The following is a 26,439-nucleotide window of genomic DNA, read 5'->3' as shown; positions in this document are numbered from 1 at the left end:
CGATCCAGTCTTTCCTTAAATGTAACCAATGATCCCGCCTCGACCACGTCTGCCGGAAGCTCATTCCACATCCCCACCACCCTCTGTGTAAAGAAATTTCCCCTCATGTTCCCCTTATAATTTTCCCCCTTCAATCTTAAACCATGCCCTCCAGTTTGAATCTTCCCCACTCTTAATTGAAAAAGCCTATCCACATTTAATCTGTCTGTCCCTTTTAAAATCTTAAACATCTCTATCAAGTCCCCTCTCAGTCTTCTACGCTCCAGAGGAAAAAGCCCCAGTCTGCACAACCTTTCCCTATAACTCAGACCCTGAAATCCAGTCAACATTCTCGTGAACCTTCTCTGCACTCTCTCTATTTAGTTTATATCTTTCCTAAAATTTGGTGACCAAAACTGTACACAGTACTCCAAATTTGGCCTCACCAATGCCTTGTACAATTTCATCATAACCTCCCTACTCTTGAATTCAATACTCCAATTTATGAAGGCCAACATTCCAAATGCCTTCTTCACCACACCATCTACCTGAGTATCAGCCTTGAGGGTACTATTTACCACAACTCCTAAATCCCTTTGTTGCTCTGCACATCTCAATAGCCGACCATTTAATGTATATGACCTATTTAGATTTGCCTTTCCAAAATGTAACACCTCACACTTATCTGTATTAAATTCCATCAGCCATTTCTCAGCCCACACCTCCAGCCTTCCTAAATCACCTTTTAATCTACGGTAATCTTCCTCACTGTCCACAAAACCACCAATCTTTGTATCATCCGCAAACTTGCTTATCCAATTCTCCACCTCTACTTCCAGATCGTTAATATATATAACAAACAATAGCGGACCCAGGACCGATCCCTGAGGAACTCCACTAGTCACTGGCCTTCAATTGGACAAACAATTTTCTACCACTACTCTCTGACACCTCCCATCCAACCATTGCTGAATCCATTTCACTACCTCTTTATTTATACCTAATGCCTCCACCTTTTTTCCTAACCTCCTGTGGGGAACTTTGTCAAAACCTTTCTTTGGCTTGGCCTCGCGGACGAAGATTTATGGAGGGGGTAAAAAGTTCACGTCAGCTGCAGGCTCGTTTGTGGCTGACCAGTCCGATGCGGGACAGGCAGACACGATTGCAGCGGTTGCAAGGGAAAATTGGTTGGTTGGGGTTGGGTGTTGGGTTTTTCCTCCTTTGCCTTTTGTCAGTGAGGTGGGCTCTGCGGTCTTCTTCAAAGGAGGCTGCTGCCCGCCAAACTGTGAGGCGCCAAGATGCACGGTTTGAGGCGTTATCAGCCCACTGGCGGTGGTCAATGTGGCAGGCACCAAGAGATTTCTTTAGGCAGTCCTTGTACCTTTTCTTTGGTGCACCTCTGTCACGGTGGCCAGTGGAGAGCTCGCCATATAGCACGATCTTGGGAAGGCGATGGTCCTCCATTCTGGAGACGTGACCCATCCAGCGCAGCTGGATCTTCAGCAGCGTGGACTCGATGCTGTCGACCTCTGCCATCTCGAGTACCTCGACGTTAGGGGTGTGAGCGCTCCAATGGATGTTGAGGATGGAGCGGAGACAACGCTGGTGGAAGCGTTCTAGGAGCCGTAGGTGGTGCCGGTAGAGGACCCATGATTCGGAGCCGAACAGGAGTGTGGGTATGACAACGGCTCTGTATACGCTTATCTTTGTGAGGTTTTTCAGTTGGTTGTTTTTCCAGACTCTTTTGTGTAGTCTTCCAAAGGCGCTATTTGCCTTGGCGAGTCTGTTGTCTATCTCATTGTCGATCCTTGCATCTGATGAAATGGTGCAGCCGAGATAGGTAAACTGGTTGACCGTTTTGAGTTTTGTGTGCCCGATGGAGATGTGGGGGGGCTGGTAGTCATGGTGGGGAGCTGGCTGATGGAGGACCTCAGTTTTCTTCAGGCTGACTTCCAGGCCAAACATTTTGGCAGTTTCCGCAAAGCAGGACGTCAAGCGCTGAAGAGCTGGCTCTGAATGGGCAACTAAAGCGGCATCATCTGCAAAGAGTAGTTCACGGACAAGTTTCTCTTGTGTCTTGGTGTGAGCTTGCAGGCGCCTTAGATTGAAGAGACTGCCATCAGTGCGGTACCGGATGTAAACAGCGTCTTCATTGTTGGGGTCTTTCATGGCTTGGTTCAGCATCATGCTGAAGAAGATTGAAAAGAGGGTTGGTGCGAGAACACAGCCTTGCTTCACGCCATTGTTAATGGAGAAGGGTTCAGAGAGCTCATTGCTGTATCTGACCCGACCTTGTTGGTTTTCGTGCAGTTGGATAATCATGTTGAGGAACTTTGGGGGACATCCGATGCGCTCTAGTATTTGCCAAAGCCCTTTCCTGCTCACGGTGTCGAAGGCTTTGGTGAGGTCAACAAAGGTGATGTAGAGTCCTTTGTTTTGTTCTCTGCACTTTTCTTGGAGCTAAAGTCTAAATAAACAACATCCACAGCTTTCTCTTCATCAACCTTTTTTGTAACCCCATCGAAAAACTCAATCAGGTTTGTCAAGCATGATCTACCCCTGACAAAACCATGCTGATTACTCCCTATCAATCCCTGTACCTCCAAATATTTGTAAATACAATCCTTCAGAACATTTTCCATCAACTTACTCACCACAGACGTCAGATTCACGGGCCTATAATTCCCAGATTTACATTTGGACCCTTTCTTAAACAGCGGAACCACATGCGCCACCCTCCAATCCTTTAGCACTACCCCTGTGACCAGTGACATCCTAAATATCTCTGTTAATGGCCCCACTATCTGTCCACAAGCCTCCTTGAGTGTCCTTGGGAATATTTTGTCCGGTCCCAGAGATTTATCCACCTTTGTCTTTTTCAACACAGCCATCACTACCTCCTCGGTTATCCTTATATGCTTCATGACCTCCCCACTATTTTTCTTTACTTCAACTGGTTCAATAATTTTTTCCCTAGTGAAAGGAAATCATTCAAAATTTCCCCCATTTCCTCAGACTTCTCATTCAGCCTACCCTTGCTATCTACAAGGGGTCCAATTTTATCCCTCACTAATCTTTTACTTTTAATGTTCCTATAGAAACCCTTTGGATTTATTTTTACTCTGTCTGCCAAAGCCTCTTCGTGCCTTTTTTTGGCCTTTCTAATTTCTTTCTTAAGATTCCTTCTACACTCCTTGTAGTCCTCCTTCAAACTCTCAGCTCCATGCTCTACGTACCTCTTGTACACCTCCCTTTTTCTCCTAACCAAATTTCCAATATTCCTCAAAAACCAAGCCTCCCTATGACTTCCAGCCTTTCCTTTGATCCACACTGGGACATATCTACTCTGTACCCTCAAACTTTCTTTTTTGAATATCCTCCATTTTTCATTTACATCCTTACCTGAAAATATCCTGTCCCAGTCAATACTCCCCAAATCCCTTCTTATTCCTTCGAAATTTGCTCTTCTCCAATACAGAACCTCAACTTTAGGCCCCTCCTTGCTCTTCCCTAAAACTACCCGAAAACTAACAGAGTTATGATCACTAGATCCAACTTGTTCTCCAACATTAATGTCTGATACCTGACCTAGCTCGTTCCCTAACAGGAGATCTAGTATTACACCGTCCCGAGTCAGTTCTTCTACTAATTGATTGAGAAAACAATCTTGAACACATTTAACGAACTCTAGCCCATCCAGCCCTCTAACTGTATGGGTATCCCAATCAATGTGAGGGAAGTTAAAATTTCCCATGATCACTACCTTATGATTCTCACACATATACGTTATCTAATGATGCTTTTAAGATCCCTGCCACTCACTCGATTCATTCCCCTAACCTTTGACTTTCCAAAGTGCAACAGCTCACTCATGCCCAAATTAATATACCATAGTGAGGTCACTACAGTTATAGCTCGAGCGGGGCTGGCTACCGATTAACTACCCCGGATGCGCGGGCCCAGATTGACCCCCCTGCGATCCACTGGCGGGTGATTGTCTGATGCAACCGCTATTCCTGCGGCCTATGGGAGCGGGTGTCTCATCCCACGTGCTGTTTGTTCCATCACCGTGTTCAACGGTCATTTCCTGTGTCGGCCCACGGAGCAGGCCACGGGCTGCTACACTACCATTTCCTTCCCCTTAACTATTAACAGTCTATATCCTTTTAGAATCATAGAACATTCCAGCACAGAAACAGGCCCTTCAGCCCTCCTAGTCTATATCGAACTATTATTCTATCCCATTCCACTGACCTGCACCCAGTCCATAGCCCTCTGTACCCCTCCCTTCCATGTACTTGTCCAAATATTTCTTAAATGTCAAAATTGAGACTGTATTCACCATTTCAGGTGGCAGCTCATCCCACACTCCCACCAGTCTCTACATGATGACATTCCCTCGAATTTTCCCTTTAAACTTTTCCCCTTTCATTCTTAATCCATGCCATCTACTTTTTTTGTAATTTCACCTAACCTCAGTGGGAAAAAAAAGTCTGCTTGCATTTACTCTATCTACACCAGTGGCTTTCAAACTTTTTCTTTCTGCTCACATCCCACCTGAAGTAATCCCTATGCCATTGGTGCTCTGTGGTTAGTAAGGGATTGCTTAAGGTGGGAATCACTGCTCCATACCCGATTGTGACTGAAATATTTTGCATGAGAAAAATTGTCATTGGTCCATTTCCTTTGGAGTTATGAAACCGTGTGCATGAATCAATTAAGTGCGATTAAATCAGTGGGAGGGGTGGCGACAGCAATGCTGAGTGGGTGGGTGGGAGGGATGGTGACAGCGGTGCAGAGCGGGCGGGTAGGGGTGGTGGCGGCAGCACTGAGCGAGGGGGAGGGTGGGTGGCAGTGGAGGTGTTGAGTGGGGGGAGCTCTGACCGAAGCACATTAGAAGGTTCAAAAAGAAAATGAGCACAGAGTTTTAGCCTCATAGGAATATTGATACATGTAAACTGGGCTTACGAGAAAAGTTTTTGTGGTTATAACTAACTACAGGGATGTCTTTATAGAAATTAATAAATTCCTGCTGAAACACTGCACAAAAAATGTATAGACAGTCATTTTGGTGTCACCCCCTCTGATGGTATCACCTGGTAGGGTCCACATCCCCCTAGTGACGCCAGGGAGCAAGGAAATCATGTTGGGGTGATATAAAATGATGGATGGGCTGCACTTGGGAGAACTGTTTGCAATTGTGGTCGCCTCACTACAGGAAGCCATTGGGAGGCTTTGGGAAAGGTACTGAAGAGATTTACCAGGATGTTGCCTGGTTTAAAGGATATGAGGTTGGAAAAAAACATGGGTTATTTTCTTTGGAGTGCCAGAGACTGAAGGGGGACCTAATCAAAGTTTAAAAAATTACAATAAGGTCGACAGCCAGAATCTTTTTCCAGTTCTCGAAAATGTTAAGAACTAGAACACATCCTTTAAGGGGAAAGGGGGAAAGTTTAAAGGAAATATAAGGGACAAAGAGTGTACCTAGAATGGGCAGCAATGGGTCCTAGTGAAATCAGATATGATAGAAGCATTCATGGAGGTAATTAGATAGACATCTGAGTGTGCAGGGAATAGGAGGATACGGATTTCTGTGTAAACTGCAGTTTTAGTTTACTTTTGTCATTGAGGATTTTGTGGACATTGTGGGCAGGAGGTCTTGTTTCTGTGCTGTACTGTTCCATGTTCCATGAATTATGTTCTGTATTCTAAACTTTATTGCATGCAAGGAGGCCAATCACCCCATCATATCCTACCCTATTAGTTTTCTCGTGAACTTGCTTCCATTTAAGAGACGCTCGGTTCCTCGGTTTAGCACTGCTTGTTGGCAGCAAGCTGCACCTTCTCATCATCCCCGGGCGGAAGGGAGGTGTGACTGACCTGGAGTGTGGAGTCATACAGCGTGGAATCAGAGCTTTCTGCCCATGCTCAACCCACCTGTGTGCATTGGACTCATTTCTCCATCCAGAGGGTGGTGAATCTGTGGCATTTGTAGAGGCCACGTCATTGGGTAGGTTGAAATGAAGGTTGATAAGCTCTTGATTATTAAGGGCTTAAAAGGTTATGAGGAGAATGGAGTTGAAAGGAAAAAAAAAATCAGCCCATTGAATGGCAGAGAAGATTTGACGGGCCGAATGTCCTAATTCTGCTCCCAACTCTTATATGGGCTATGAATTTTGTTAAACACTCTGGGTGAACTCAGAGATCTGTTTATTTATTTTGTTTTCTGCTTTCTAATGTTTTTGTTAAATTCTTGATTCCAACAGGTGTGTTTTGTTTTCAGCGGACACCAAGTGTATGTCTGAAGATGCGGCCAATGTCCTCCTGGATGTTTTAATGTGAGCAGGGTACAATTTGCGGGTGGTCTCAGTCTGGCAGTGCATGAGACCATGGACAGGGAATAGGGCGGGGAGTTGAAATAGGTAGCCAATGGGGAATACATGCTGCGGCAGAACTCCCAGTGCCAATTGCATAGGCTGATGTATCTGTGACGTCCCATTTGCCGAGGAGTGATCACTGACACAAGGGTTAAACAGCCAGGAGTCTTCAGTGTGTCAAGGTGGGGTTGAAGCAATCCATTTAATCAGTCAAGTCGTCACCAACTGCTTGTAAAACCTCAACAGCTGACTTTAACATGCATTGTCTTCACAAGAAGTGATGTGAAAAACACTGCATCAACGCAAAATAAAAATATGACTTGGGCTTAGGCAGAAACATTGACTTCCTTTTACTTCCCGTGGACACTGTGCGGCCTGGTGAGTTTCTCCAGCACTTGTCTGCGCTGCACTTGACCCCAGCGTCTGCAGACTTTCTTGTTTAACTTCTGGAGGAGTGAAACATGATAGTCTTGAGATGCTGACATTATAGTAAGATCGCAAAAATGCTGGAGGAACTCAGCAGGTCTCTCAGTGTCCATAGCAGGGGAAGATATACTATTGACGCCTCGGGCCTGAGGGCTTCTGCAACTGCTGAAGGAACTCGACAGCAACAGTGGGAGAAAAAGCATGGTCAACGACTCAGCCAGGAACCGTTCGCTAAGACATAAATTTAAGGCTCCTTTTCTTCCTCGTGGATAGAGATGATGCTCTAGCAGCAGTCGGTAAGATGACCCTTTGCTTACTTGATATCTGAATCACAGCTCAATGAAAGTTGACATCCAGGAGGTGCTTCCTTTCTCGTTCAATTCGGTTTATTGTACATAAAATTTGAAATTTGAAATTTGTCTCTGTTCTCCTCTCTCTCTCTCCTGCCTTCCGCAGCAGCTCAGCGCGCCCTTGAGTATGTCGCTGCTTAATTATGAGGAGTACCCGTCACCATTCATCATTTTGTGACACGAGGACGTGTTGTTCAGTGACACAGGTCCCCGGTGTCTTCGCTCTGTGATTGATCAGCCCCACAGTGAACAGCATGTTTGCACTGAAAAGCCATTAACAAGGCCAAAAAAAAAATTTTTGTCCTTCTGTCATATCACGGCATAAAATGTATGACATTTTAAAAAAAAGGTCAATCTATTTCCCTGTCTTTTCAATATGATTTAGAGAATCCCTTGAAAAGTCACCAGGAAAGAAAATATTTTCTATCTCTTCCATGGTCTAAATTTTTTTTTGTTATAGTTGGGAAAGGTCACCTTCAGCCAATCTATAATCACACAGCAAGCATGTTGTTCAAGACCATAAATTTAAGCCTATTGTGTTGATTGAAAGAGAGGAGGAAACCTTCACAATTCCCTAGTTTTCCTTCCTTGCAATCTCAGACTATGAAGTGATTTTGAGATAATGAGGTGAGATGAGAATTTATTGTCATGAATGGAAGTGCAATGCACAGACACACTGACATTCTTACTCGCGGAAACCACGCAGGGTGTGTAAGATACACCGACCATAATGGTATAAATTAATTTACCGCAATATGCCAAGACCGGAAAAATTGTGACAATAAGGGAGAAAAGGATAGAGAAGTAAAGCAGTTGCAGTTAGTGAAGGGGAAAAAAAGTGAAGAAATAATGCAGGCAGTCCCGAAGTAGCTTATGGAGCTCTGTGACGGATGGTGCTCCAGGGGGATCAGTGGCTGGGACCATTGTTTTTTGTCATTTACTTATTGTATATCAATGATCTGGATGGTGGTGTGGTAAATTGGATCGCTTAGGTTGGAGGCGTTGTGGACAGCGAGAAAGGCATTCAAGGCTGCGGAGGACTCTAGATATGCTGGGAAACATGGGCTTGAAAAATGGAACTTAATGCGGACAAGCGGGAGGTGTTTCATTTTGGAAGGGCGAACCAAGAAAGGACAGAGTAAATGGCTGGGAACTGAGGAGTGAGGTAGAACAGAGGGATCTAAGGAATACAGATATATAATTGTAAAGAGAGCTTTTGGCATACTGGCCTTCATAAATCAAAGCACTGAGTATAGGAGTTGGGATTTATTTGTTTAAAGAGATTGGTGAGGCCATATTTGGAGTATCGTGTGCAGTTTTGGACACCTATCTACAGGAAAGATATCAATAAGATAGAAAGAGTGCAGAGAAGATTTACTAGGATGTTCCCAGACTTCAGGAACTGAGTTACAGGGAAAGGTTAAACAGGTTATGACTTTATTCAACGGAGTGTAGAAAAATGGGGAGATTTGATTGAAGTATTTAAAATTATGCGTCTAGACCACACATGTCAAACTCTGGCCCACGGGCCAAATTTGGCCCGCAATATAATTAGATTTGGCCCGCAAGATCATTTCAAAAATGGATTAGAGGTGGCCCGCCCTGCAGCGAGAGCCGATGCTGTTTTTTGGTAATGTCACCCCCACCATCCTTCCCCTTCATTGCACATCCTTCCCCATTGTAACACGAGAAATTGTAACACGAGAAGTCTGTCGATGTCATCAGCCGGCAAGCCAGTTGGAAGGCTCCCCGCACAACCAGTCACTTCTCCCACCTGTCGAGCGGTGCGGCGGATGGGCGAGCGCCTGTGATTTCCTGTCGACGCGACGGGCATGGCAGGCTGCGCACTGCCCCCGGGCAGCGCGAGCCCTGCGCGACTGGCACCGGACGGCCCTTCCACAGCGCGAGCGCACTTCTCCGGGTCGCCACGGCCTTCAGCGCTTACACCCGCGCGGATCCCAGGGACGGCTGGTTTGGCCCTGTACGTGAAGAGAGAGATGGTGGCTGTCCGCAAAGGCTGATCGGCAGTGCGCTGGGCCTGAGTGGGTGGGTAAGCAGGGGTGGGCAGAGGGTGTAGGTGAGGAGTAATGGGCAGGGGAAGTTATGGTGGTGCGAGGGGCAGTTAGAGGGAGGGATGAGTAGAAGGAGGGGTGGATAGGGAAGAGGTAAAAGTGGAGGGGCAGGGCGAGTAGTGGAGGGGTGATTAGAGGGTGAGAGACGGGTAGAGGGAGGAACAGGTTGAGGGGAGAGGCAGTAGAGGGGCGTGTAAAGGATGGGGTGGGTAGAGGCAGAGCGAGTGGAGTGAGGGGTGAGTAGAGGTTGGGTAAAGGACTGGTCAGATAGAGGGATGGTGGGTCGAGGGTGAATAGAGGCCTAGAGCCTGAGGAGTGAGCAGGAAATGCTGAGTCCTGATGCAGGCCAAAATGGACACAGCCTGTGAATGGTGACTACATCTCCACAGGGACCAAATAGGTTTCCCTCAGGTCAAGCAAAGGGTGAACTTGAGCTACCTACTCCTGACCTGTAACATTATCCTCCTAAAGTTATATCCTAAAGTTTAACATTACATATGTTGAAAGAAGAGAAAACATGCAGATGTTGTTGAAAATTTTCAATCAATATTTAGTTCGGCCCTCGACTTAGTCCAAGTTTTTAATTTTGGCCCTCCGTGAATTTGAGTTTGACACCCCTGGTCTAGACAGAGTAAATGCAAATAGGCTTTTTCCATTGTGGGTAGGTGAGATACAAACCAGAGGGTGAAAGGGGAAAGATTTAGTGGGAATATTAGGAGAAACTTCTTCACACAGGCAGTGTGGAATGAACTGTCATCTGAAATGGTGAATGTGGGCTCAATTTTCACATTTAAGAAGAATTTTGTCAGGTATACAGGTGGGAGGGATATGGAGGGCTATGGACTGGGTGCAGGTCAGTGGGACTGGGCAGAAAAATAGTTTAGCTCTTTGGCTAAATAGACTAGAAGGGCCGAAATTCCAGTTTCTGTCCTGTAACATTCGAGGGTTCTATGGTTAGGGTTAGGATAGTCACTGGAGATGCTGTATTTAATGCTTCTGGAACTTAAATTTAAATTTAGACATACAGTATTTCAAGCCCAAGAACCTGTGCTGCCCATTTAACCTGTAGCCCCCGTATATTTTGAAGGGTGGGAGGAAACTAGAGCACCCAGGGAAAACCCGTGCAGACACGTGGGAGAATGTATAAACTCCTTAAAGTCCTGGGTCGCTGGCACTAAAACATTGTGGCACTAACCGCTACGCCAACCACGCTGCCCTTTTGCCTTAAACCAGCAACAAGAAAGATTGTGACTTTGTGTCATCAGGGTCCTTTATTGACGTTGGCTCTTGACCTGAGAAAGGATTCACCAGGTTGATTCTGGAGATGAAGGGGTTAGCCTATGAGAAGAGATTCACCTGATATAGGATCCGAATAGGTCCATTGGCCCATCGTGTCGGCTCTGCCATTGTGATCATGAGCTGATCCATCCTCCAACTCAGCCCCACTCCCTGGCTTCCTCCCTTGATGCCCTGACTGGGACTGTACTTGCTTGAATTTAGAAGAATAAGAGGTTTCTTTTTAATATTGAAACACACCAAATTATAGGCAAGGAAGTTTTTTTTTCCACAGGTAGGTGAGACTAGAACCAGGGGACATTGCCTCAAGATTAAGGGATTCAATTTAAGATAGAGATGAGGAGGAACTGCTTTCCCTGTAAATCTGTGAAAATCTCTGCCCTACAAGCAGAATAGGGCTGCGTCCCTAAATAAAGTTAAGACACAGGTAGATAAACATTTGCATAGTATGGGAAATTTGGGGATACAGGTAAGTTGAGCTGAGTCCACTGCCATGATCTGATTGAATGGTGGAGCCAGTTAACTTATGTTTGCTCCCATTTCAATGTTCTTAGGTTCTACCTTCATCAGGCAAAGCCTCCCATATTTTATATCGCTGAGATGTGGGAAACAATCAGGTCCCAGGGACTGCAATGCAACATTGACTGGATTTCTGCTTTACTGATGTCAATTGGTTGAGACCATTTTTTTTAAAAATGAAGACTGATAATGAAGTTCAGGTTGAGTACCCCTTATCTGAAAATCCGAAATGCTCCAAGGAACGGAACTTGCCCATGTGGGGCTCTGTTGGCGCTTATTTGCTACCAACCATCGTTAATGCCAGACCTACATGATGGCTCTGGAGGGAACATTTTAAAAGGCCATCCAGCAGAGTTTCTAGCGTTTGGTGCCACATTTATCTTCCTTTTCTAAGTGGAGATTAAGGTTTTTTTTGGTAAAATTTCATGCAAAATCTGAAATTCATGCGATTTTTGAGTGTAAAGTCACTAGCAACACTGTTGCATTAAATAAAATCCAGTGTCCTGCAACCTTTTGATCAAAACACAGCATCGCGCAGCAGGAGACTGAAAGCCTCCTGCAAGTTGTATGTTGTCATTGTTTAACAGCTGATACAGGTTTTCTTCTGATCCTACTCTGCTGCCCTAGTTACCTTCAAAACATTATCCCAAAATCCAAAATCTGAAACACTTCTGGTCCCATGCATTTTGAATAAGGGGTACTCGTATAAGGAATATGGATGCAATGAATAGCGGAAGGCTCTTCCCACTCGTGGAGGGGTCAAGTACCGGAGGTTACTAACATGAAAGGGGGAGAGAATTTAGAGTGCTACAAGGAAAACTTTTTATTTTAATTCAGCATGTGGTAGGAATGTGGAATTCATGGCCTGCAAGTGTGGTGGAGACCATTTCCATTGTGGCTCTTAAGCGAAAAATTGGACAAATATACAGTGGAGAAAAAATCCCAGTGGGATTTCCTTTCTTGGAGTTCAGGATCTGAAGGGAGTAGATGTAGAAAGGTTGTTTCCCGCGGTGGGACAGTCCAGGACAAGAGGGCACAGTTTCAGGATTAAAGCGCATCCGCTTGGAACAGAGATGCGGAGGCAGGTGTAGAGGCTAGGTCATTGCGTGTATTTGAAGCATAGATTGATGGGTTCTTGATCAGCCAGGGCATCCAAGGTTATGGGGAGAAGGCTGAGTGGGAAAATGGATCAGCTCATGATTGAATGGTGGGGCAGACTCAATGGGCTGAATGGTCTATTTCTGCTCCTATGTCACAAGATCACAAGATAAAGTAGGCCATTCAGCCCATCAAGTCTGCTCTGCAACTTCACCTTGAGCTAAGCCACTCTCACATCTAATTCCAATTTTTGGCCTTTTCCCCACATCCCTTGATACCCTGACTAATTAGATACCTATCAATCTCCCCCTTAAACTCCCCCAGTGATCAGGCCTCCACAACTGCATGTGGCAATGAATTCCACAAACCCACAACCCTCTGGCTAAAGAAATTTCTCCTCATCTCTGTTTTAAATGAGTACCTTCTAAGACTGTGCCCTCTTTCCTAGATTCACCCAACAAGGGAAACATCTTATTCACATCTACTCTGTCCAATCCTTTTAGCATTTGAAATGTTTCTATGAGATCCCCTCTCATTCTTCTAAACTCCAATGAATATAGTCCAAGGGCTGCTTAAACGTTCCTCATAAGTCAGCCTGGTAAATCTCAGTTCTCTCTCCAACGTTATTACATCCTTTCTAAGATAAGAGGCCTAAAATTGCACACAGTACTCCTAATGAGGTCTCACCAGTGCCCCGTAGAGTCTCATCAACACCTCTTTACTCTTACACACTGTTCCTCTGGAAATGAAGGCCAACATAGCATTCGCTTTCTTTACTGCCGATCCAACCTGGTGATTAACCTTTAGGTTCTCCTGCACAAGACCCTTTGTACTTCTGAATGTTGACTATTTTCCACCCTCCAAATAATAATCTGCCTGTTTATTTCCTCTTCCAAAATGTACAACCATACATTTTACAACATTGTATCTCATCTGCCATTTCCTTGCCCACTCTCTTAATCTGTCCACATCTCCCTGCAACCTTTCGATTTCTTCAACATTTCCTACTCCACCACTTATCTTGGTGTCATCTGCACAGTTCACCACAAAACCATTCAATCCATAATCTAAATCATCAATATACATTGTAAAAACAACTGGCCCTAAAAATGACCTCTGCGGAACACCACTAACTGGCAACCAACCATAACAGGATCCCTTTATTCCTACCCTTTGCCTCTTTCCTATCAGCCAATTATCCACCCAATCTAATATCTTTCCTCTAATTCCATGGGCTCTTACCTCATTAAGCAGCCTCTTATGCGGCAGCTTATTGAAGGGTCTTTATAAATCCAAATACCCAACATCTACAGCCTCTCCCTTGTCCATCCTACTTGAGATTACCTCAAAAAAATCCAACAGGTTGGACAGGCAGGATTTTCCCTTCATGAAACCTTGCTGGCTTGGACCTCCCCTGCCATGCTCCTCAAGGTATTTCATAACCTCATCTTTGAGGATCGACTCCAATAACTTGTTCGTTATATACATTAATGATCTAGATGATGGGGTGGTGAATTGGATTAGTAAATATGCAGACGATACTAAGATAGGTGGAATAGTGGATAATGAAGAAGGTTTTCAAGGATTGCAGAGGGATTTGGGCTGCTTAGAAAAGTGGGCTGAAAAATGGCAGATGGAATTTAATGCTGATAAGTGTGAGGTGCTTCATTTTGGTAAGAAGAATCAGAATAGGACATACGTGGTAAATGGGAGAGCATTGAGGAATACAGAAGAGCAGAAAGATTTAGGAGTGACGGTACATCGTTCCCTGAAGGTAGAAACTCACGTGAATAGGGTGGTGAAGAAGGCTTTTAGTATGCTGGCCTTTATCAATCATTGCATGGAATATAGGAGTTGGGAGGTGATGTTGAGATTGTATAAGACATTGGTACGGCCTAATTTGGAGTTCTGTGTGCAGTTCTGGTCGCCTAATTATAGGAAGGATATAAATAGAGTGGAGAGAGTGCAGAGAAGGTTTACCAGAATGTTACCTGGGTTGAAGCATCTAGAGTATAGGGAGAGATTGGACAGATTAGGTCTTTATTCTTTGGAGCGTAGAAGGTTGAGAGGGGATTTGATAGAAGTATTTAAGATTATGAAAGGGATAGACAGAGTGGATGTGGATAGACTATTTCCGTTAAGAGGAGGAAAGTTTAAAACAAGAGGACATGAGTTAAGAATTAAGGGGCAGAGGTTTAGAGGTAACATGAGGGGGAACTTCTTTACTCAGAGAGTGGTAGCTGTGTGGAATGATCTTCTGGGAGAAATAGTGGCGGTGGAGTCAATTGTATTATTTAAGAAAAGGTTGGACAGGTATATGGATGAGAAGAAGATGGAGGGTTATGGGCATTGTGCAGGGAGGTGGGATTAGAAAGGGGTGTTTGGTTCGGTGCGGACTAGAAGGGCCTAATGGCCTGTTTCCGTGCTGTAATTGTTATGTTTTTTTTATGTTTAACTACTGACACCAGACTAATAGGCCTATCATTTCCTTTTTTCTGCCTCCCTAGTGATCATAACATGATAGAGTTTAGTTTCAAATATGAAAAGGAAAAGCTGGTATCAATATTTCAGTGGAACAAAGGAAATTACAGAGCTATGAGAGAGGAACTGGCCCAAGTTGACTGGAAAAGTAAGCTCGATGGAGGGACGGCAGAGCAGAATTGGATGATATTTCTACAAGAAATAAAGTGTAGAATAGATATATTTCAAGACAAAATAAAATTATGAATGGAAACATGGAACTACATTTGTGACCTTCCAATCCTCCAGAACTATGCCAGAGTCCATTGATTTTTGTAAAATCAATTCCAATGCCTCCACAATTTCCAAAGCCACCTCTTTTAGGACCTGCGGGAGCTCCTCATCCACTCTGGGAGACTTATCTATCTTTAGTCCATTTAGCTTACTAAGCTCAGAAATGCTGGAGAAACTCTACAGGTCAAACAGTGCTTTTATGTAGCAAAGGTAAAGATACATCACCAGCGTTTCAGGCTTGAGCCCTTTGAAGGCATTGTTTGACCTGTGGAGTTTCTCCAGCATGTGTGTGTTTTTTTCATTTAACCACAGTGTCAACAGAATCCTGTGTTTTACCTCAGCTTACTAAGCACCTTCTCTCTAGTAATCCTGACTGCATTTAATTCTATTCCCTGAGACCTCTTTCTATCAGGAATGTTGCTATTGTCTTCTTCAGTGATGCAAAATACCCATTTAGTTCCTCTGCCATCTCTTTGTTAACCATTATAATTTCTCCAGCATCATTTTCAATCAGGTTATATCTACCCGTGTTTCTATTTTACACTTTCTATGTTTAAAAAAAGTCATTTTCCTTTTGAATGTTATTTGCCAGCTCCCTTTCATAATTCATCTTTTTTTCCTAATGATTTTCTTTGTCTCTTTCTGTAAGTTTTTTAAAGTTTCCCAGTCCTCTGTTTTCCCACTAATTTTTGCTTCCTTGTTTGCCCTCCCTTTTGCTTTTATTTAAGTCTTAACCTCTCTTGTTAGCCACATTTGTGCCATGTTTCCATTCATAATTTTATTTTGTCTTGAAATATGTCTATCCTACACTTTATTTCTTGTAGAAATATCATCCAATTCTGCTCTGCTGTCCCTCCATCGAGCTTACTTTTCCAGTCAACTTGGGCCAGTTCCTCTCTCATAGCTCTGTAATTTCCTTTGTTCCACTGAAATATTGACACATCTGATACCAGCTTTTCCTTTTCATATTTGAAACTGAATCTATCATGTTATGATCACTAGTTCCTAAGGATTCAATCACCTTTAATTCCCTAATCACCTTGGGTTCCTTACACATTACTCAATCCATAAACGCTGATCCCCTGGTGGGCTTATCGACCAGCTGTTCTGAAAAACCACCCCATAGATTTTCTACGAACTCTCTTTCTTGAGATCCAGTAACTTCCTGACTTTACCAATCCCCTTTCATGTTAAAATCCCCCATAATTATTTGATATTCTCCTTCTAACATGCTTTTTCTATTTCCAGTTGTAATTCGTAGTCCACTTCCCAGCTGCTGTTTGGGGGGCCTGTGTATAGGGTCCTTTTACCCTTGCCATTTCTTAACTCAACCCATAAGATTTCCACCTCTTCTGACCCTATGTTCCTTCTTTCTAGTGATTTAATATCATTGTTTACCATCAGGGCCACGCCACCCCCTCTACTTACCTGCCTATCTTTCCTGTGCAATGTGTATCCTTGGACATTAAGTTCCCAATCATATCCATAATTAAGCCATGTTTCGGTGATGGCCACATGACATATCTTTCAATGTGTAACTGTCTAGCAAGGTCCTCTACTTAATTCCTAATGTTCCGTACATTTAAGTACAGCACCCTTAGACCTGTAACTGTTACTGGTTTTGCTGTCTTTCCATTGTAGAGGAAATTATCCTGATTTTTCACCTGACTGTCCTTCTTGTCTTCTTTACTGCACATTATTTTTGACTTTTTTCTTTTTGCCTCTTTCTCAACCCCAACACCCTGGTTCCCTTCTGGACTCATATTCTGATTCCCACCCTCCTGCCAAACTAGTTTAAACCCTCCTCAACAGCTCTAGCAAACCTGCCTGCCAGGATATTGATTCCCCTGCAGTTCAGGTGCAGCTCATCCTTTTTGTAGAGGTCAGATCTTCCCCAGAAGAGATCCCAATGATCCAGAAATATGAACCCCTGCCCCTGCAGCAACTCTTCAGCCACACATTCATCTGCCACAACTTCCTGTTCCTTTCCTCTCCAGTGCGTGACACAGGTAGCAATTCTGAGATTACCGTCCCTGAGGTCCTGCTTTTTAACTTCTTTCCTAACTCCCTAAATTCCCTCTTCAGGACCTTACCCCCACTTCTACCCATGTCATTGATCTTCACGTGGACCATGATATCCGGCTGCTTGCCCTCCCCCTCCAGAATGCTATGAACTCAATCTGAGACATCCCTGACCTTGGCACCTAGGAGGCCACATACCATCGGGGAGCCTCGATCTCATTCTCAGAAGCTCCGATCCACTTGTCTAACCAACGAGTCCCCAGTCACCACCGCTCTCCTCTTCCCCCCCCCTTCCCTTCCGAGCCGTGGGGGCCAGCATCTGTGGTGGGGATGTGACCACCTTGACTTGTCCCTGGTAGATCGTCCCCACCAACAGTATCCAAACCAGTATGCCTATTGTTGATGGGAATGTCCACAGGGGTTCTCTGCACTGTCTGCGTCTTCCCCCTTCCCTCTCTTGACAATCAGCCACTTACCAGTCTCCTGAATTTTAGGGGAGACAATCTCCTTGAAACTCCTTTCTACAACTGGCTCTGCCTCCCTAAATATCTGCAATTCATCCAACTCCAGCTCCAGTTCCCTAACTCAGCTTGTAAGGAGCTGTGGCTAGATGCACCTTTTGCAGGTGTAGTCATTAGGGACAAGTGCACGGTCCCAGATTTCCCACAACCCACAATTTGAGTAATCCAATCCCCTAGCTAATTCCATTAATTAAATTTAATTAAAGGATTAAACTACCTCTCCTGGCCTTACCTTTCTGGTAGCAAGCAAGCTCTTTCTCTTCATCTGCTCACCGAATTCAATTTCCCAATTACTCACTCCCACAAATCAACACTCTGCTTAACCCTGTGTCCTCCATACCCTTTTAAAACTTTCCAAAAATCTTGCACTCACCAACCCAAGTCACTCACCCCTCCTCAGACTCCGACCCTCCCTCGACTGAATGGGTGACCAGAAGTGAGGTATGTAGAATTATGAGGGATATGGGTCAGGTGAATAAATGATCGGGGGATAGCCCAAAATTAGGGCACATGGGTTTAATGTGACAGGGGAATGTTTCAGATGGGACCTGAGAAGCAACATTTTTCACATAGTACATGGAGTGAGCTGCCAGAGGAAGTTGTATAAATGGGTACAATTATGTTTTAAAGACATTTGGGCAGGTACTTGGGTAAGAAATATTTGGGTGGATATGCAGGCAAATGGGGTGAGCTCAGAAGGCAACCTGTTTGGCAAGAATGCTGGGCTTAAGGACTTGCTTTCATGGTTTAAACCTCTATAACTCAAATAGAACATAAAACGTGACAGCACAGGGCAGGTCCTTTAGCCCCCAATGTACATGTAAATGTATTCCACAACAATCTCATTGTTCCCCATTTCACAACCATACCACAGTATTTTAAAATAAAACACAGTAAAATCTCTGTTGTCCGAAATTCCCGGCAGCCTTGAATAACTGGCAAAAAGAAAACATCGTGGAAAATAAATGGGTAAAAAATACGCAAGTTTAAAATTGGCGCGCATCAGGGTAAGTTCTCCATTCACACAACACACAGCCTCAGGCAACTGGGAAATTTCCAGCTCCTTACTGATCCGCGTAGGTGCCGGATACCGGGGGGTTTTACTGTAATTTTAAATTTAGACATACAGCGCGGGAACAGGCCCTTCCTGACCATGAACCCACGCCAGCCAAATAACCCAATTAATCTCCAATCCCCCAACGCTTTGAAGGGTGGGAGGAAACCAATGGGCCCAGAGAAAACCCACCCAGATACAGGGAGAATGTATAAACTCCTTACATAAAGCGCCGGGTTTGAGCACGGGGTGCTGGCGCTGTATGACTAACTGGGCCACTCCTATGCAAACCAGAGTGTTTGTTGAATGACCCTCTAGATTTTTCACCAATGAATTGATAATGTTCATTTATTGACATCTACATTGTACGTTTTTACTTGCTGAAGCCAAACATGTACTTCATTAAGATTAAAAAAAAGTATCTGCAATGATATATATTAAATTCAATTTAAATAAGATAATATGGATACAAAGGTTGATACGTGTATAATAAATATTCAGTTACTGTCATTTTAGGAAAAAAGAGTTCATGTTATGGAGAAAGGGTGGTGTTTGGGGTGGGGGATGGGTTTGTTAAGCGGGTGAATGGCCCTGCCAAAGAATCAGTGTGTACACAATGGCCTCATTTTGTGCTCCAATCATTCTCTGGTAATTAAGACTGAGGAAAAAATAACAGTGTGGATTTTCGCTCTGTCTGGGTAATAGAAGAAGGCTGCTTTTGAACTCGGCAGCACACCCTCAGATATCACCTTGATTCTATCGCTCAGGTTCCTGGCCCATTCTGAGTCAGACACAGGCGTGCCACACACTGATCACAGAGACAGGTGTGCCACACACTGATCTCAGAGATCAGCGTGCCACACACTGATCTCAAAGATAGGCGTACCACACACTGATCTCAGAGACAGTCATGACACATACTGATCACAGAGATCAGCGTGCCACACACTGATCTCAGACAGGCGTGCCACACACTGATCACAGAGACAGGCGTGCCACACACTGATTTCAGAGACAGGCGTGCCACACACTGATCTCAAAGACAGGCATGACACATACTGATCTCAGAGATCAGCGTGCCACACACTGATCTCAAAGACAGGCGTGCCACACACTGATCACAGAGACAGGCGTACCACACACTGATCTCAGAGACAGGCACGACACATACTGATCTCAGAGACCTGGCGTGCCACACACTGATCTCAGAGACAGGCACGACACATACTGATCTCAGAGACCTGGCGTGCCACACACTGATCACAGAGACAGGTGTACCACACACTGATCTCAGAGACAGGCATGCCACACACTGATCACAGAGACAGGCGAGCCACACACTGACTCAGAGACAGGTGTGCCACACACTGATCACAGAGACCGGCATGCCACACACTAATCACCTAAACAGGTGTGCCACACATTGATTTCAGAGACAGGCGTACCACACACTGATCACAGAGACTGGCGTTCCACACACTGATCTCAGAGACAAGCGTGTCACACACTGATCACTGAGACAAGCGTGCCACACACTAATCTCAGAGACAGGAGTGCCACACAATGAACTGACTCAGTGCTATTCATGCTATACATTGATCTGACAGCAGGCTTTGAGGACTGAAAAGGGGGATGGTCATTGTTTTCCAATTCCTTGCCATAATTTAGACAGCAACATTTCTGGGCAAGCAGCTGATCCATACGTAAATTACAATGGAAGCTTATTATTCCATCATTAATATCCATCGGGCATGTGGCGTTTACCATGAATCAGTGGTAAGCTTGTTAATGGAAGGTGATAAACCATGAAATGCACAGACATTCATCTAGTAGTATATAAATAAATAAATACCTCTGTTATCTTGCACTGTGAAGTTAAGGTTATTACCAGCACCCGAAGCGAGGGAGAAATAGAAGTAGTGTCCACTGGGTGGTTTATCTCTGTCTACAGCACTGATCTTCTGTATTACCTGTAATTGCACCAAATGTTCAGAATTGTTGTTGGGCCTGAAGCTTGACTTAAGTCAGTTGACATTCCAGGTCAAATTCAGGAAGTCAGAATATCAAGAACCATCGAACACTGCAGCACAGAAAAAAGATCCTTCAGCCCTTCTAGTCTGTGCCAAACTATTATTCTGCCTCGTCCCACGGATCTGCACCCAGTCGATAGCCCTCCATACCCCTTCCATCGACGTCCCTGTCCAAATGTTTCTTACATGTGAAAACTGAGCTCTCATTTGCCTCTTCAGCTGGAAGCACGCTCCATACTCCCACTAGTGCTGGGTGAAGAAATTCCCCCTCATGTTCCCCCTAAACGTAGACAAAGGCACACTTCAAAAACCTGTGAAGAGCCATGAATGACACAAGGCAAAGGCTCCAATAATGGGGGGGAGAAGTCACTCAGCCTTCATTCTGGGATTTACCCAAATGGCTGAGAAACATATCCAGGAGATTTCTGACCCCGTACCTCTTGAACCCGATCCCACGGTTAATGAAGGCCGGCACACCATACGTCTTCTTAGCAACACCCTCTACCTGTGCAGCATCTTTGAGTGTCCTCTGGACATGGACCCCTCAGATCGTCCACACTGCTCAGAGTCCTCCTGTTAACGGCCTTCAGATCTGACCTCCTACCCTTCTGGGTTCTCTTCGGGTGTTCAGAATTTCTTCTACACTGTCAATGGGTCCAGGATAGCCATTGTTTTCTCTGTCACTAAGTCAGTCATTGTCTGGGCTAATTATTTGCAACACATACTTTCATCTGATATAATGTCTGAAATTAATGACCCGGTGTCTATTAACGGAAAACTTCTCATTCCTTGCAATTTTGCTGCTGCAGGTCCTTTGCCAACAACTATGGTCTGCATTTATATGGCACCTCGTGTGTGAGGTGTAATGGGCCAAGGAGGTTACACAGGGACAGGGGTGCCACCGAGCCACAAATGGAGCCCAGGTGAGCAGTTGGTCAAAGGGAGCGGAGAGTTGTGTTTCATGGGAGGGTCTTGAAGGACTGTGAAGTCACAGAGTCAGGATATAGTGATGGAGAAATGCCACACGGAGGCAGACCCTTCAGCCCATTGAGTACATGTCAGCCACCAAGGAATCGTTTTTTAAACTGATCCTCCTTTCACCAATGTTATTCTCTCCATTCAATGAGATCATGGCTGATCTGATGATCGGCTCATCTCCATCGACCTGCCTTTTTCCCGTATCCCTTAATTCTCTTACTGTGTAAAAAGCTATCCAACCTTGACTTAAAAGTACGTTTACTGGAGTCACCTCCACTGCCTTAATGAGCAGAGAATTCCACAGATTCACGAGAAGTGTGGACGAACTGAGAAATCTTGGGGTGTATGTCCAATGGACAGGTTGATGGTGTGTTGTTAAGAAGGCAGTTGTGTTGGCAGTCATTAAACCGTGGGTTTGAGTTCAAGAACTCTGAGGTAATGTGGTCACCTCATCGCTGGATAGAAAAGAGAGGGTGCAGAGATGATTTACAAGGACGCTGCCTGGATTAGAAAGCACGTCTTCTCGGGATAGGTTGAGTGAACTTGGTCTTTTCTCCTTGGAGGATGAGGGGTGACCTGAAAGAGGTGTAGAATATGATGAGAGATATTAATCATGTGGATGGCCAGAGGCATTTTCTTCCCCCCAGGGCTGAAATGGCAAACACAAGGGGGCATGGTTTTAAGGTGCTTGGGAGTAAGTACAGAGGGGGGGGACGTCACAGGTATATTTTTCATACAGTGGTGGAGGCAGGAACAATAGGATTTTTTTAAAGGTAGGTGCATGAAACTGAGAATAATGGAGGGTTACTCAGTAGGGAAATTTAGGTATCGTTAGAGTAGTTTATTATGTTGTCACAACACTGGGCTGTAGGGCCTCTGCTACGCTGTAGATTTTTACGCTCCATGTTTGATGTCACAGAGAGAAGGTGAAGTTGACAGACAGGGAGATTAACACTGAACCTGGGATGTTGAAGCTGCAAGGGAGCAGTTTCACCAGCTGTGGAAGAGCAATCGAACCTGAATGGTTCCTGGGATAGGAGCAGTGAAGACCAGCGATCGACCGGCTGATGGGAGAATAGGAACGGGCGTCCTGGAGTCAACTCGCCCATACTGACTATGTGCCTCCCTGAGCAAATCCCACTTACCTGCATTTGGTCCATGTCCCTCAAAGTCTTCCTCGTCCCATCACACATTTAAATATGAGTTAAGAAATGGGTCAGCAGTTATAGATGAGCTAACAAAGAATGGGTGGAGGAACTCACATGCCTGGATTGCATTTCCAGAAGAGATGGTAGAAGCAGATGATGGAGAGACATTCAAGTGGATTAAGACAAATAGAGGGTAATTCACAAAAGGCTGAGTAGTGAAACAATCAGGCTTTTAAAAGCCTGTCAACACTATCAAACAACCATCTACCTGTTTGACTGATCAGAGCAAAAGCAAATGGGCCAGCCTGCAAGGAGCTATGGGTAGGATTGGTCACAGGAGGCTTGTTCACTTTATAGCAGTCAATCATGGCGTAACAGTGGTTTACCACAATGCGTGTGAGGTAAGGAAAATTAAATTGTTGTGGAGTAGGTTTGCATAAATTTAAATTTAGACATACACATACAGCACAGAAACAGTCCCTTTTGGTCCATGTGCAATACCAGACAAATATCCCCAAATACACTTAACCTACATCTGTACATTGTTGAAGGGTGGGAGGAATTTGGGGCACCTGGAGGAAAACCCAAGCAGACATGAGGAGAACGTATAAACTCCTGCCAGGCAGCATGGATTCGAACCGAGGTCTCCGTCGCTGAAGTAGCTTTGGGCTAACTGCTATGCTAGCCATGCCCTCCTCAGGTGGGAAATAGGAGAGCACAAGATCATGGGCCAAAGGGCCTGTACTACGCTGAAATGTTCTATATTCCATATCATGTTCCTCCTGGACAGACACAACATCAGGAAACAGAGTTCCTCCAGCAATTCTTCATTTGCTCAAGGTTCCAGTATCTGCAGTTTTTCTATTTCTCTAGAGTTATGAAGGAGTTTGTATTTTTAATGAAACTTGCACAGCCAAAGGTAAATACCTGATGGAAAACACTGACCACCTGATCTGCCTCGTCCTCCCCAATCCTCCTCAACTTCCCTGTTATTATTGAGATGGCTTCTTTCTATTTACTCACGCACCAGCAGCGTTTCCCGTCCCCTGTTTCCGAGGGCAGTGAAGGGGGAACCAGAGTGGTTGGCACACACAGGCTAGACCAGGGTGAGTGGACGGATTTTATTCCTTGAACAACGTTTCCACCCAGTCGGTGGGTGGAATCCAGAACATGCTACCTGAGAGGGTGGTAGAGGTGGAGGCTCTCAAATTTAAGAAATATTTGGACAAACACAAGAATGATCGACACAGACAGGGTTAAGGCAAGTGGGATCAGAGTGAATCTTAACAGATCCTTCAAGTTCTGCATTTATCTCAGACTACTAATGTACTTGCAACCCTTTTTAATACTGATGAGAGGTCATCGATGTCTGGTTTGTCTCTCCTCACATCAGCTACTTGACTTGCTGAGGATTTCCAGCACCCTGCACCTTTTTTACTTTCTGCCCTGCTTGCTTTATTTCAGACCTGCAGCACCTGCGGGATTTTGCTTTTGCATCAGATCTAAATCCCTATTGGCTTTCACGTGAAAGCTCTGCGCTACCACAGTGATGTGTCCACTCTAACCACAGTCTGGTTAGACCCTTTCTCCTGAATTCCTTTTATCGCCACAGTTGGTCGCAGCAGTTAACAGCAAGAGTGTCCGCGCAGTTGACTGACCAATGACATTCCTGTCCTGTGTCTTGGTCAGTCGATTTTAGGGACTCACGCAGGAGGGCGCCTGGGTCCTTTTTGATTCGCTCCGCGGACCTGGTGATCCGATAAGCTGCTCGTATAAATCCTCCATGACTCAACTATTTATTTGACGATAATATTTATTTTAATATTGGTATATAAGAACTGGGATTATGTATTGGTTGTCTGTCTGTGTGACACACCTGAATGAGTGCAGTTTGTGGCACCGAGGACTGGAGAACTCTGATTTTTCGGGTTATACTTGTACAAATGGATGATAAACAAACTGGAATTTGTAGTGCATGTTTCAGACACTCTCTTCACCTCTGGGGCCTTTACAAATCTGACACCCCTCTCCTTCAGATTAGTTGGAAGTGGTTTGGAACTAATTAAAAATTTCTCAGAGAGGGAAGTGTATAAGAGTTGGTCTATAGCTGAGCGACTTTTTGCGCAGTTTCATTTTTATGCTTTGGAGTATGAAAATGTCAAAAAAGTGACTCTCAAACATTTCTGCTTGCAGAATGAACTTGTCCTACAGGCTGCCATATTGACAGATGTGACAGCTTCAGGGATGAGCTTGCTTATTTATCCAAAGACTTCCACAGCTTCAAATGTCTTTGCCAAAACTATTATTTGGTTTAAACAGCTGAAGGCCTGGTTACCCCCATTGAGATCAATTAGATTTCTATCAATTTTTGCAGACAGCACATTGAACTTTAAGTGCAGTGTTTTGTACACAGAAATCGCGTTGACTCCACCCACAGTCCTGTCAATTAGGAATGCGTAATTCTTCCACGAAATTAAACCACTTTGAGGCCTTGTCGTCATAAACTCTGCAACTGCGAAGTGTTTTGCTCCAACTAGCATCCTGCCAAAGGGGAGATGGCGCAGACCCACCATTACTAAAACAGCTTCTCCCCCACCCCACCTTCAGATTTCTGAATGGACAATCAGCCTCAGACATTACCTCTTTTTTTTTCTCTTTTTTTGCACTCTATTTATTTTTAGATATTTTATTAATAGAACTGCAATTTATCATTGTTTTTGCTTCTGCTGCCATAAAACCACATATCTTGTGACACGTTCAAGAGAGTAAACCAGATTCTGATCTTGAATTAACCATTTTGGAGAGGACTTTCACAGGTCAAACGATTCAGGTTGTACTCCTTGGGATTTAGAAGGTTCTAGTCATGCTCACAAATCTTAGTTGGGACAGGTGGAGAGAACTATTTTTGCTGGCACCCTTAAAGTGTAGAGCCAGCTGTTCAGGAGACAAGGAAGTTGTCAGAGAGTGGTCGAAATGTGGGATTCCCTTCTCCCAAGCACCCAGTCTTGGTTAGCTGGCTGTTAATATTAACCCTGGGCTTCAGAAAGATGAATAATCAAAACTAATATCGTCTGGTTATGGGCACTACTCTGCTGGAGGCTTCCAAGTGGATGTTCAGAGGGGGGTGTAAAGCAAGAGTGGGGGTACATCATTGATATCCTCCTTCATTCACCCTTCACTAGCCGTCTCCACCTATACCCCCCGCCACACCTTGCTCCCCCAGCCGTCCACTCTCTTTTTTTGTTTCTTTCATCCTCTCTCTCTTTGTCATCCATCATTCTCCCGCCTCTCTCTCCTCACTCTCTCCATCTGTCCATCATTCCTCTTTGGTTCCCCAATCCCTTGCTGGCCCCTGTCCTCACAAACCACCCCACCCCCCATCTTCCCATACTGGCTATCTTCCCTCTCCACAGCCAATCTGAAGGTTCCAACCCGAAATATCACCAATTCGTTTGCTATCCACTAATGCTGCTGAGAATTTTTTCTCTCTCTCTGCAGGGATAAAGGCCTTTGGCTTGCTGGAGTTACTGAGATATGACCATGAATGATTTTGGTATAATAGATAAAGAGAAACTGCACCCTGTAGTGGGATCACCAGTAGCCAATTCAACTTTAAACTTGCACATGCTGCATGGTAACAGGCCATTTTGGCCCCGGTACATTTTTTTAACGGTGGAGCCCCCGGAGAAAACCCATGCAGATAGAGGGAGAAAAGAGTACAAACTCCTTACAGACTGATTTGAACCCCAGTCTGGTTCCAAACACTGGGGCTGGAAAGGCTAACCGCTACACCAACCGTGCCACCCACGTTCCCT

General features: G+C 44.7%; 1 protein-coding gene across 1 annotated transcript in view; it reads right to left on the bottom strand.

Moving 5' to 3' along the window:
- The window catches only part of LOC138755820 (cadherin-7-like), a 176,079-nt gene that overhangs the window by 8,545 nt on the left and 141,095 nt on the right, over nucleotides 1–26,439 (bottom strand). Inside the window, exon 7 of the mRNA XM_069922498.1 lies at nucleotides 20,321–20,438. Within this exon, the coding sequence (XP_069778599.1) occupies nucleotides 20,321–20,438 (118 nt within the window). The remainder of the gene's footprint in view (nucleotides 1–20,320; nucleotides 20,439–26,439) is intronic.

This window comes from Narcine bancroftii, chromosome 2 (genome assembly GCF_036971445.1).
Source record: "Narcine bancroftii isolate sNarBan1 chromosome 2, sNarBan1.hap1, whole genome shotgun sequence".
Taxonomy (NCBI): domain Eukaryota; kingdom Metazoa; phylum Chordata; class Chondrichthyes; order Torpediniformes; family Narcinidae; genus Narcine; species Narcine bancroftii.
Note: the sequence above shows the minus strand (reverse complement) of the source record. Positions and strands in the feature narration are given on the sequence as shown.